Raw genomic sequence first — 14,017 nt, 5'->3', positions numbered from 1 at the left:
AATGTTGATAAATACAAAATAATGCACAATGGAAAACATAATCCCAACTATACATATAAAATGATGGGGTCTAAATTAGCTGTTACCATTCAAGAAATAGATCTTGGAGTTATTGTGGACAGTTCTCTGAAAATATCCACTTAATGTGCAGTAGCAATCAAAAAAGATCAACAGAAAATTGGGAATCATTAGGGAAGGGATAGATAATAAGACAGAAAATATCATATTGCTTCTTTATAAATCCATGGTAGGTCTTGAATACTGCATGCAGATTTGGTTGCCCCATCTCAAAAAAAGATATATATGGAATTGGAAAAGGAACAGAAAATGGCAACAACAATGAATAGGGCTATGGAACAGCTTCCATGTGAGGAGAGTTTAATAAGACTGAGACTTTTCAGCTTGGAAAAGAGACAACTAAGGGGGGATATGATAGAGATCTATAAAATTATGACAGGTGTGGAGAAAGTAAATAAGGAAGTGCGATTTACTCCTCATAACACAAGAACTAGTGGTCACCAAATGAAATTAATAGGCAGTACATTTAAAACAAACAATAGGAAGTATTTCTTCGCACAATGCACAGTCAACCTGTGGAACTCTTAGCCAGAGGATGTTGTGAAGCCCAAGACTACAACAGGGTTCAAAAAAGAACTAGATAAGTTCATGGAGGATAGGTCCATCAATGGCTATTAACCAGGATGAGCAGAGATGCAAAACAATGCTCTGAAGTGTCCCTAGTCTCCGTTTGCCAGAACCTAGGAATGAGCGAAAGGGGATGGATCACTTGATGATCACCTGTTCTGTTCATTCCCTCTGAAGCACCTGGAATTGGCCACTGCCGGAAGCAGGATACTGGGCTAGATGGATCACTGTGCTGATCCAGCATGGCTATTCTTATGTTCTAAGGCTATTAAAAACATTATCTTAATAGACAAATGAAATAAAATTACAGCTTCCTAAAGCCTCAAAGGGGAGGTCTCATCAATTGTGAGAGCACTAAGTGTAAATCCCAAGATGGCATAAGGTGTCTTATTGGAGGGTATAAATTATTTAGGCCCTTTAAGAACCTTTTAACTACATCACTAATAAAAATTTATTCCCCTCCCACAGGTACCTGATATGCTGATATGGCTGAGAAATGAACCTTTACTGAAGATAATGAAAGATCTGCTTTTTTTTTTTTAAAGATATAATAAATATTGTAAAATGTAACTAACTGCTGCTGTATCTAGATATATATCATAGGTGGAAATCCACAATTAAAATTGTTTCCATTTATGACTATAACACTCTTATGTGTACTGTTTTCTGGAATGCAACAATAAGAGGGAAACATTAAGCTCTGAGACTAATGAATTAGCAAGGAATCCAGTCTTGATTCCCTGTCTCCGCCTGCTCTCAAGCAAAATTCCTGATACTTCCTGATGCTGCTGGATGCAGAGAGGTCTATTATGGGAGTCCCCCACAAACTGAAAGAGCATTTTACTATTTACTCCTTCAAAGACCGCTCGTGCATCTCACATGTTGACATGCTCAGAAAGTCTGCAAGAGTGGTTTGCTTCCCCACTTCGTGGATTGCAATTGGATGATCATCATGATCTATATACCAGTTCCAAAGGCTCTTGGACTCTATGAAAAATTGTAGGGAATGAGTCCCCCTCCCGGCTTGTTTCAGATAATATGATGCCGTCATATTGTCTGTTACCATCTGAACTATCTTGTGTTTGACCTGAGGTAGAAATGACTTTAACCCAATCTGGTTGCTCTCAGCTCTATCACATTGATGTGAAGATTCTGTTCATTTGGTGACCAATGAGGCTTGGAGTAACAGTCTGTTGTTTAAATGTGTCCCCCCATCCCAGTATGGATGCATCAGAGATAAGTATTACTGATGGAGAAAGGGAACTGAAAGGAATACCATTCATTACGTTTTGAATATTTGTCCGCCATGTTAGTGGTGCCAACACCTGCTATGGAATTACTAGCTGGCAATACATTGTTGTCCTAACCTAGTCTGTAATTTACTGGTAAACAGCACTGAAGTTCCTTCATCTGAAGATGAGCATACGGCATCATTGGCATGGCTGACACCAACGGACCCAGCAACCATAGAAAAACCATTATTACAGGAATTGAAAAAGGAGATAGACATTTTTACTTTTACAAATCTCTCCTCTGGATGGAAAGCTTTTGCCATAGTTGAATCTAGTATTGCCCCAATAAAGAGTATCCTTTGGGATGGGATTAAAATGGATTTTTCCCCTTTTATTTATAATCCCAGACTGGCAAAGAGGAAAACGTATTTGTTTTACATGCAGTAGGGGGTCTTCTTTGGATGACACTTTTATTAGCCATTCATCCAGGCACAGATACACAAACATTCCTGGCCTTTTTAGGAATATTGCTACCACATATAGGCATTTTGTAAATACCCTGGGTGCTGTAGACAACGCAAAAGGATAGACCCTGTACTGAAAATGGTCCTTTGCCACCATAAAACACAGGTATTTCTGATGACAAGGTCTTATTGATATATGTTTATATATATAAAAATATGAGTCTTTCAATCCAGAGCTGCAAACCAATCCTGGAGGGAAAGAGAAATGATTATAGAAGTTAGAGATAACATGCGGAAACAAAATTTCTTGATATAGGTGTTTAATTTTCTTAAATCCAAAATAGGGCGAAGGCCCCCACCCTATTTTGAAATTAGAAAATAATGCAAGTAAAACACCTTTTCTTTTTTGATCTGATGATACCACCTCTACTGCACCTAATTTCACTAGATATTGAACCTCTGCTCTTAATAAAACAAGGTAAGCCTGATTCCTGTCCAGATATGACAGAGATCAGTAGTCGGCTGAGGAGTAGGTAGTCAGGGAGTATCTTGAATTGAATTGTTTAGCTGCATGCAGTGACTTTCAGGATCTACCTGTATTATATTATTAAATCCTATTTGTGGTAAAATTCGGACAAACGGTTCCCAAACTGACTATGTCTAGCTGGCCTGATTTATAACTCCAAATCCTTATCTATCATCTGAGATCTTGTAGGAATCGCAGATGATGAAGTTGTGGAATTCTTATTATTATTACGACGCTTATAGGACTTGCTGATGTTGAGAGGCATGATACTGAGACTGACGATAATAATTCTTCTCTGGTATCAGTAAAGAATCGATGTAAAAGACATATTGTCGTTGATATCTACAATTTGAAGCTATAGATAATCTATTATTCATAGGAAGCCCAGAGATCTAGTTGTAGATATCACATTTTTCATTTTTTCTAGTGCTTCATCTACATACTAAATAGCACCTTTCAAAAGGAAGGTCCTTCAAACCTCATTTTTATCTCTTGAGGCAGGCCTACTGATTTGAGCCAGGCATGCCATCTTAAAGTGATGGCTGAAACTACTGCTGCTTCTTATAAATATTCCCACCCTACTGTAGAAGAATTAGCAGGACTTAAAGGTTCTTTTGGCTCTGGTAATTGTAGATCCTTTGTGAACCTAGTCAGAGAAAAGAAAACCTATTTCCATTCATTGGGAATTCTTGATAAGGTACTGGAGAAAGCCCATTGTGGCCATCAAATCCAAGGTGATATTTGCCAATCAGAAACCCACATTTGCCAGAAACCCATATTCAGATCCGATTATATAAATAATCTTTGTCCAAACAGATCTGAGGTGAATGGGTATCTCTGTTCATAATACTCCCTCTGCGTAACCATTCCACGATCTATATTCTTCCTCCAATCTGAGATTATTCTCGGTTCATTCAGAACTGGAAACAGTAATACTCTTGGCTGCACCAAGGAGATTGGAGAAAAATTCCTCTCTGGAACCCACAGGTGGTGGCAGAAGAAGAGAAATTCTAAATTCTTCTAAAAAAACCCCTCTCCTTGCTGGAGAAATACATATCTGAATCTGCTGTAGTACCACTCCTCTTGTTCCATCAATATAGCTGACTTGATTTCTGTCTGAACAGAAGATGGAACTGACCTGTGAACTGGTGTCTTGACTACTATCTGCTGCAGTGCCACACAGTTACCAGCCTCTGGTGCCTCAGTATTCCCTCATTTCACTGATTCCTTATGCCTACATTTTTGAATTAGCTCATTTGAGTCTGAGTGTGTCAGATCCGAGGAAAAACATCATTTACCCTCACGGAAAAGTGAGGAATCACTCCTCAGCTCCTTAAACATATTTTGTTGAGAAGGGTTTTTCTCCTGTGGATTGGCTCTTTTCAAAGAAGCCAACACCACTGAGGGCTGAATACTCAGACCTGTCTTGCCAGTCATCTTTATTAAAAGGACTGGCTCTAGATACAGAAGGCTGACGCCTTCAAAGAGTTTATTTTTCTGATTTTTAACTCCGGGTTTTTCAGCATTAGAAATTGAGGAAGACGATTAATCCTTCTTCCCGGCAGACTCATTCAGCACTGAGGCAGGCCTGTAGGCTCTCCTGGAATCAGGTCCTGGTTTTCCCAACATGGTTCTTGTAACAGAATTACTTGAAGCCTATTCTGTCTGCCTTTCTTTGCTCTTGTTGTAAATGTCAGAGCATATTGAGCACGTGGAGGGTGAGTGTCCTTTACCTAAACATGTCAGGCATCTGGCATGTATATCCGATGCAGGAAACCCACCAGACAAGAAACATCTTTTGGAAAAGGTTTCTTCTTTGGTTCCAAGTAAGGGCAGGTCCACACTACCGCTTAAGTCAATGTAATTCACATTGCTTAGGAGTCTGAAAAAACCACACACCCCAAGTGATGCCAATTACAGTGACCTAAGCACTGTCCACACCAGCGCTATGTCAGCGGGAGATGCTCTCCTGTCAGCACAGAGTGTCTTCTCCAGATGCACCAAAGGGGCGCAGCACATCAGTGCAGCTGTGCTGCAGTAGCTCATCTAGTGTAGACTAGTCATAACTAACTATATTACCAATCACTAAAATACTAACTAACAACCACCAAATACTTAACACAAAAATCATAAGTTAATCATGCATCCAGAAGGGTTCCTGAGCTCCATACAAACGGTTCACTTGGTTGCGGTTAGAAGGAACTGAGGCAGTTGGAGCATCTTCTATACCCTCACCATGAAACTCTCAACTTTCATTGAAGGGAGGGGCGAGGGAGGTGCATGAGTTTTATTTGCAGTAGTATTGTTCCTAGTACTTAAAGTATCATACTTGGAAAAAAAAAAAGTTATGGCACGGTAACATCCCTGAAGTCAAAGCAGGAATAAACAAATGTCCAAGGACAGTCTGACATAACCAGTTTATTTTCATAGTAAACTGTGTGCATTTATACACACAATACATATACATATATGTAAAAGTTGAAACAATTCATGTTTCAGACCAATCAAGCCTTGCATTTCTGTCTTTATTACATGTTGCATTCTACCAGGCATCCAAGATATATCCAAGGCACAGCTGTTCACAGCTTTATCATCAGTTTAGCGAAGAAGATCCTGAATGACTTAGCAAGCTAACTTCAGGAAAACGCAGACGTAATAATGAAACACGCAAGCCCACAAATGTGTTTATCAGTATGACCCTTTCATCCGCCAGTGCCAAAAATGTACTGCATTATGCTCTAAAATTTATCTACTGCGTGTTTATCCTTCTGGATTTGGGGGTGGTTTTTTTTGTTTGTTTATTTTTTTGGTTCACAGAAGTCATACATAGGAAGAAAATATTATCTTGTAGCTCAAGACTTCATAGCTGCTACACAATGTGTAAGTTACACTTCTACCTTGGATGCTGGAGAATTCACTGTCACAACTGGTTAAGGTAGATTTTGAATATATATATTTCAAATTTGAATAAAAGACACCAATTCAAAGCTCTAGGCAGCCTGACAATTAACATCACAATAAATGAAAGCCCCCACAAGTATTAAATAATTGTTCAGAAGGAACTCTGCCAGCATACCACCTAAAAACCCCCACCCTTTCAATGTTCTGGTATGCAGTACTTCAGCCCTCTCCAAAACCCCACATCAAATAGATGTCTTAAATATATTCTATCAGACAGGAAACAGACAGTCAAGTTCACAAGTTCTGTAAGCAATATTTGAACTATATTTCAGCCCTGGTCTACACTTACCTGGAGATTTGGCGGCAGTCGATGGGAGTTACGCAAACTATGCAGAGTAGCTTGCGTAACTCCCGTTGACCGCTGTGCTTCCCTTCTGCACACCATCTTAACTGCACTGCGCTGACGACGCAGTGCTGTGCTACTTGAGGGAGTTTTAAATGCAAAACACGTTTTGATAAGCTATTTCTCTTATGTACCCCGCCTATTTAAGCTAGTTTTATTTAACTAATAAAAAAGCTGTTTTGTGTATTTTAATTCCATTTCTATCCAAAGAGTGCTTGACATAAGTCATGAGTAAATAAGAAATGCATCATTCACCATTTTCTAACATAATTAAAAATGTAAAGATTAAGAATCTCAATAAATATATGTTAAACTATGTAAGCGCTTAAATAAATATGTATAGATATACGTTGTCCTCCAAGTAAAAAGTACCAAATTTAGTGTAAAGCCTATATTTAGTTGCAAATCAACATGTTTTAATAGTTACTAACCAATGAGAATCAACCTTTTATTTAGGAAAAGAAGTACAAGGGCAAATAAGGTTAAAAAGTAATTATTTCAATCCTGGGTTTCCTGCTTGCTGATTTAAATCATGATTAAAAGCAGTGATTTAAATTGCTTTGATTTAAATCAATGCAGTCAGTGTAAAATACCAAATCATAACTATGGAGTTTTGAGGTCTTTTTCCTTTTTATAAAATAATTCAGTGATTGCATGCTGAAATAACTATACTTTGAAGATGTGTGTTGATAGCTAGATAGATTCACTAAATATGCCTTAAGCATGATGGCATACTGCCTTTGTTCAGCATATTCTCACTTTTTTGTAACTATTTCTCCACACTGCTCTTCTCCCTCCCATTCCTCATTGAGAACTACAGATTTACTAAGCCAGAACATTGTTGTTTACAAGAAAGATAATGTATGATTTTGTCAAACAGTTGAGAAAAGAATCTAGACAGCTAAAATGAACCATCTAAAACTTAAACAAAAAATAACTTTGCAAGGATAATGAAAATGTAAGTGCTTCTAAAACAGTGGTTTTCCAACCTGGGGTCCACAGGCCCTTGGGAGTCTGCAGACTATGTCTAAGATTTCCACAGGGATCTGCATCCCCATTCGAAATGTTTTAGGGGTCTGCAAATGAAAAAGTTTGCAAAACCACTGTCCTAAAATAAATACAGTTTGACGTTTATGTGCCTGATTTAAAGGGTTTAAAATCCCCCCCACCCCACAACAAGTAGGCTTGAGGAAGCTCCTTATCTTTCTAAATGCTTGTCTACACGGTCAGTGAGCACTCAGCAAGCCAGGCTGTAATTCTATAGCACACTAACCTCCCAAGCACTCATTTGCCATGTGGACCTTGTTGTTGCACAGTAACAGTTCTATAGTGCACTGTGACCTCCAGTTGTTTGAAACAGGAGATCAAAGAATACTACAGAACTGTTAGTGTATGGCAGCAGGGTCCACGCAGCCACTGGGGGCATTCTGCCATGCACTAATTTGCTTTGCACTAAGTGGCCGAATAGACAAGCCCTGAAGCAGATAAATTGAGTGCTATGCAGTTTACTACATATGGGGCTTTTAAATATGATCTTGCAAGAGAAGGTCTTGTCTACTTTGTGCGGACATAGAAAAAATCTCATGGGACTTTGCACAAGTAAGGGTTTGCCCTGATGTGCTGGGTGAAATTTCTCCTTCCCCTACCACTCTTGTACTATGTGACCCATTAGCTATTGCCCCCTGCCCTAAAGGTGGTAGCGCTTTAGTGATGCTACAGGCAGGAGTTTTTAAAGTGCTTTGGGATTTTTTGAGATTAAAGATCTGTGATGGGGACACTCACCTCTTGAGTGACTTCTAGAGTCTGGGTGTGGTACTCAAATCTTTTTCCTCCTCCTGCACCTCCTCTAGGTTGCTGAACTCACTAGGTGGGTCTTCAGTGGCTCAGTCTTCCAGTCAAGTCACACAATCAAAAGGGATAAATCCCTTTTGGGGGAGGGAAAGGCCAACAAACTATTTGCCCTCATCGGGATTTTCAACTCCATTGAGGGGTCCTTTAAATCTCACCCTTCACTCGGGCTTCTAAAAGACAATTGTCCCCTTGTGGGACCTCGCCCACTTTGCTAATGGCTCACCCACGACTCTGGGTTCCAACCCAGGGATCCTGCATACAGCAGCCATGTACTGCTTCCTTTAACTAGTTACTGCTGCATTCCCACCTGGTCCCTTTACCTTCAACTATTATCTTAGGGTTAAACTTCTCAGGTCCTCCTGTTCCTAGGCCTAGTAAAGGCCGCCAGTTGAGCAACTCTGGCCAGAGAAGAGCACCCTGTCTTGCCCCTCTGCTCCCTCCCAGGAACTGATCAGCGAAACCCCTGCTGCTCCTTTTATCTGAGCCTGCTGGGCTCTGACTAGCTACTTCTACAAGGCCTCTGTAGGCAAGTTGGGAGGACTCATCTCTGCTCCTTCCTGGGGCGGGGTGATGTAAGACCCCAGGGCCTCCCAGCAGGCCTCCCACAAAAGGCCAGGTACAGCCCATCACAAGATCCTACATAAAATCATGTGATTATAAGTGATGTTGCTGACATTAACATGATGCTGTAATACTTACTGTATATTTCTGCATTCCCCATCAACTTTATTTTTATTTTCTAGATGCCTATATAGCATGTAATATTGGAGATGCTAATGCATTTGAAAACAAAAAACATACCACAGAAATAAAAAGGTGATTGCAATCACTATCATTCCTGCCCATTCTAAGACCTGAATTCATAGAGTTGCTTATAGTTTGATGAACGTGGGAAATCCTGAAGGATTAGAACTATAATGAAAACAGGCATTTTATAAACACATACCTATGATGGAATCCCTTCGGAAAACATCTCTATCAAAAATGTAAAATGACAGATGACGAAAACTCCGAGGAATTTCACAGTAAAAGTCTTCTCCATAGAAGGGGCTGAGGAAATAAAAAGAGTTATCATTGGTATCTCGAAGTAGCAAGTTTGTTTATACCTCATACCCTGAATATTGACTACACTTGCTTTTGTTAGGCTACAATTGTGTGTGTACACTAAGCTACATCTTCAGGCACTATACCACTTTGATGTATTCCATTATATATTAAATGCCAATGAAACAAAACTTTCTAGTGCATGACAAGGAAGTTATTTATTATTTGTACTGAAATAGCCCCTAATGGCCCTAATCAAGGATCAGCATGGTACCCCATTGCAGTAGGCACTGTAAACACACACGACAAGATGGTCCCTGCCACGAAGATCTATGTTAGGTCGACTTACAGCTGCAGTGGGGTTCAGGTTCATAAGGCCTTCTTTTGTCCGTGATGTGAGTCCTCAAAAGGAGTACTTCCACCGACTTAAAGGGGGCAGTCTGAGGGGCTGAGAGCCTAGGTTCTCAGCTCCACCACAGCTTCCTGCAGAGAGCCTGGGTGCTGCTCTGATGCTCCTAGCTCCCTGCCGGAGGCATAGTAGTTGCCCAGCAGGGAGCCAAGAGCAAGGGGGCAGACATGCTCCCAGCAAGGAGCGGGAAGCCAAAATCGGGGGAATCCTGGCGGGGAGCAAGAAGCCTCGGGGCAGAACCCGGGCTCCCTGCAGTGAGTGGGGTGCTGGAAGTCTCAGTACAGCCAGGCTCCCTATGGGAAGCGGGGAGCCCAGGCAACAGCCCAGCTGGGAGTGGACAGCCAGGATTCTGGAGGCCAGTCTAGCTGGGAGCAGGGATCCCAGGGGTAGCTGGGCTCTAGCTAGAGCTCCCCACCCACCAACTTTCTTGTCAATGTCAGGGCTCTAGCATGGAACCATGAAATTGACAAGAATGACAGCCAACAGCTGATGTAAGTTACTGTCACCCTAACTACACTGCCTCTCGTGGAGGTGGAGTTATAATGTCAGTGTAGTAGGGCACTTACATCAGTGGGAGCAAGGCTGTAGTGTGTACACTGACAATTAGCTGCTTTATGTCGATCTAACGCTGTAGTGCAGACCAAGTCTAAGTGTAAGACAAGAAGCAGACAGAAAGTTGAGCAAAAGTAACAGTGATGAAGTTATGGACTATGTATTGTCCAACACACATTAAACCAACTCTTTGAATTAATTAATTTAAAATAAAAACCTCACATCCAATTCCTCCACTTTCTCCAAAGGAAAATCTCAACTGATTAAGACAATTATTGGTAACTAAGCCATTGAGGAGTTTGTGATGTTTACTATCTGTTAATACTGAATATCCATTTCGACCTGATCATGACATACAGAAGTACGACCTAGTTAGATTAACAGAAAAACAAGTGTTTTTCCTACTGTTAGACCAGATTCAACAATGGGTAAAAATATAATTTTAACATGAAAATCTGTTTAGAGACTTATGTGGCTTTCATTGAATCCTACTTGTTTAAACAGAGAAACATTTCAGACTTAACAGAAACCCTTTTAGTTTTTTTCTATCCAATTATATGGTTAAGGAATTGTGTATAAGAACTACAAGCATCTATCAACATTATTTGTGCAGAGACAGGTCTACTGTACCGTACTACCAGAGATTTTTCACCAACTCACTTAAAACTCCATCCGCCCATTCAGATCTACTGAAGCATGAGTCATACGGACAGATGCAGCAAGCACTGCAGATGTAGACTTAAAAATAAATCACTAATTCTAATTAATAGGCTGAAAGCCAATAGTTTTTCTGTTTAAACAGACCTCCCTATTGTCCTGGCTAAGCACAAGGCTGGGAGACAGATTCATTAAAACTACAGTATAAAAAAACCCTTCAACAGTGTTCTGTTAAAAGATTAAATACCCATCTGCGTTATTAATAGTTCCTAACATTAACTTTCCATTTTTCTTGCATTTTATCTGCATATGTCGTTCCCTTGACTCTGTCAGGAAACCGCAACAGATATACATTGCTCCTATTATACACAGCATAAGCATTTTAAGTCATTGCACACCTCTTTTGTTCACACTGCTGCCTAGAATGAAATAAATTCTTAATGGATTTCTACTCTCTCTTAATAGAGGTTTGGAGCTAGCCAGCAAGTCTCATTCATTATATTCAAAATGTATAGATATTGCAAGTTAGCAAAACATGGTACTAAATGTCATTTTAGAGAGAACATGACGATATATTTAGTAATTCTTAAAGTCACGCATTATTATTCAGAACTGAGAAAAAACAACTTTTAAAATAATCCATGTACAATAATATTTGCTGCAATGTTGAGAAATATGTCCAGGATGAACAAATGAAGCCCACAGCTCAGATTAGTAGAGCCATACTATCATTAAGCCTTGTTCCCAAAGGAAGATTTTGGAAAACAATTATAGTACATCATCTGGTCCCCCTCCTGCCCAGTCTCCTCTGGATTCCAGCATCTGCTACCTCTAATTTTGTCTCAGGCCCTGAATATTTGAGAATCGTATTTGCATACACAGCTTCTAAACTTCCTTGAGGCTTTGCAATAGGTGTTGCATACACAATTCTTGGTATTCTTAGACAATATTTCCTTGGAAATGTCTTAGTTTAAACCACTTTATAGCTGTTAAATATTTACTTTACTCACAGATCTGGTACCTTCCGACAAAGTTTACAATGTGTACTTGCTGCATTGGCACTTTTCCTTGCTAGCTATGACAACATGCCTCTTGTCACCTTTGCCTGTTTCCCCTCTGTGAAGGAACCTTATTTGATCTTCAGGAGTGTGATGTTGTTTTTACAGATACACAGCCTGAAATTTTGCACTAGCAAGAACTGTTCTACCAAACTGAGCATTATGAACAGCTATCCTAGGAGAATGGTTCCCAAGGAGGGATCATAAGGCCCCAAACCCACAAACACTTATGTAGTTGACTTCAGTGGGACTACTCATGTGCACAGTTAAGCATGTCTGACAGAGTTGGCATGATCAGTGCCTAAGCATTAAAGTATCAAATTTCTCTGTAGAGAGTGTTTTCTTTTTCTAGACCTGCAGTGCACCTATCCATAAATCTGTCCTTTCCTCCTTATCTAATAATGATACACAATGGGCTACATGACAAAAAAGACACTTATGAGATGATGCTTAGTAAACTGTTAGTTATATATCCATTTCTCCATTAAGATTCCCAGATTACTGTGCCACCTGAAAGTCTGAGAGATACAAATATGCCCAGTATAGTCTTTTTCCATATTTACTTCACAGTCCTTAAACTCAGATTAACATTTGATACTAGTAAAAATGTATTCAGGGACAGTAATTAGCCCCCAAAACAGACCTCCAAATGGAGCAGTCAAACTACCATCATTTGAAGTATTCAAGAGTAGAAAAGACAACAGAGGAAACAACACAGGGAAGTGCACGGAACATTTCTGGAGTGGACCAGAGAACAAGAAGTCTCTGAAAGCCCGTTAGAATACATGATATTGGAAAAGAGCATAACAAAAGGGATAAATGCAAAGGAAATGCAAAGGAAAAGCTGTATTATAACCGGATCCTGCATCCACTACTGGATACAAGGCTTACTTGCATGAGTAGCCCCATTAAAATAATTTGTGCACCAGCTAACATTATTCTCACTAGTGTTCGCAGAAGAGGGTCCTTATTTTACATTTTAGAAATCTTTGTTCAGTGCTTTCCTGGATGTGGCTTTTGCAGACAGCGTGTTACAATATCCTACTCCAGCTTATTCAAGTAGTGTCTTTACTGCACTTTTAATTCATAAAAGTAAGCACACTGCACTTACTTCCCAACTGATAATTAAGCAGCAAAACTTTAACTGAAAGAAAATGCACGTTAAATCTAATCGGATTTTCCCCCTTCCTCTTGAGTGATAGGGTTGATTTGCAAAAACAATATCTTCTTTCTGAAGGAATCAAAAGAAACTACACAACCGCTGTGAACTTCCACTTAAATTGCAAGCTTATCCTTAACATATCTCTTCAAACAGTACCCACTTTGTCTCAAGCCTGGACCTGAGGAGCAAGAGGTCACAGCAGTCAAACCCCATGATTTATTTCCCAAGCCAAATTGTCTTGAGCATCAGCCTGAAGGCTCCAGAAACTTCTTTAAAAAAAAAAAAATTGCCTCCCCAAAACAAAAAGGCAACCCACCCTGTTTGCTTCATTAATGCTTTTATTTGACATAGAAATTAATAAAAGTCAGCAGCATCAAGTCACATAGCCCAGTGGTCCTCAACCAGGGGTATGTGTGCCCCTGGGGTATGCAGAGCTCTTCCAAGGGGTACTCATTTAGATATTTGCTTAGTTTTATAACAAGCTACGTAAAATGCACTGCCGAAGTCAGTACAAACTAAAATTGTATACACACGACTTGTTTATACTGCTCTATATACTGAAATGTATGTACAATAATTTATATTCCAATTGATATATTTTATAATAATATGGTAAAAATGAGAAAGTAAGCAATTTTTCAGTAATGGTGTGCTGTGACACTTTTGTATTTTTACATCTGATTTTTTAAGCAAGTAGTTTTTAAGTGAGCTGAAACTTGGGGAATGCAAGACAAATCAGACTCCTGAAAGGGGTACAGTAGTCTGGAAAGGTTGAGAACCACTGACATAGCCCAAAGGAGACTGTCAAAGACTTCAAGAACAAATACCAAAATTAGCCCAGCTGAAGATTCAGAGATCTTTCAGTATTTAATGTGTTCAACTTGAAATTTCAATTTAAAAAAAATTCCCTTGTAGGCTAATTGTACTCCTTCATTAGAAGATTTAATTCGGCAAAGAAAAGGGGAGGAGTGATATAGTTAATGAACATCAGAACAAGCATCAATATTTCCTAAAGAAATGTTTAAAGTATCAAAATAGTTTCTGATTCTTTTAATTCTTGCAATGACAGATAAAGGGATGGGACTGTTGGAAAAACATGGTTACTTACCAGTA

At 39.5% G+C, this 14,017-nt stretch overlaps 1 protein-coding gene across 1 annotated transcript in view; it reads right to left on the bottom strand.

Annotated features, from left to right (window-relative positions):
- The window catches only part of RASA3 (RAS p21 protein activator 3), a 198,084-nt gene that overhangs the window by 101,865 nt on the left and 82,202 nt on the right, over window positions 1-14,017 (bottom strand). Inside the window, exon 3 of the mRNA XM_067563637.1 lies at window positions 8,969-9,072. Within this exon, the coding sequence (XP_067419738.1) occupies window positions 8,969-9,072 (104 nt within the window). The remainder of the gene's footprint in view (window positions 1-8,968; window positions 9,073-14,017) is intronic.

This window comes from Emydura macquarii, unplaced genomic scaffold (assembly GCF_026122565.2).
Source record: "Emydura macquarii macquarii isolate MOO-44397 ecotype Brisbane River unplaced genomic scaffold, CSIRO-AGI_Emac_v2 contig_2531, whole genome shotgun sequence".
In the NCBI taxonomy this organism is placed as follows: Eukaryota; Metazoa; Chordata; order Testudines; family Chelidae; genus Emydura; species Emydura macquarii.
Note: the sequence above shows the minus strand (reverse complement) of the source record. Positions and strands in the feature narration are given on the sequence as shown.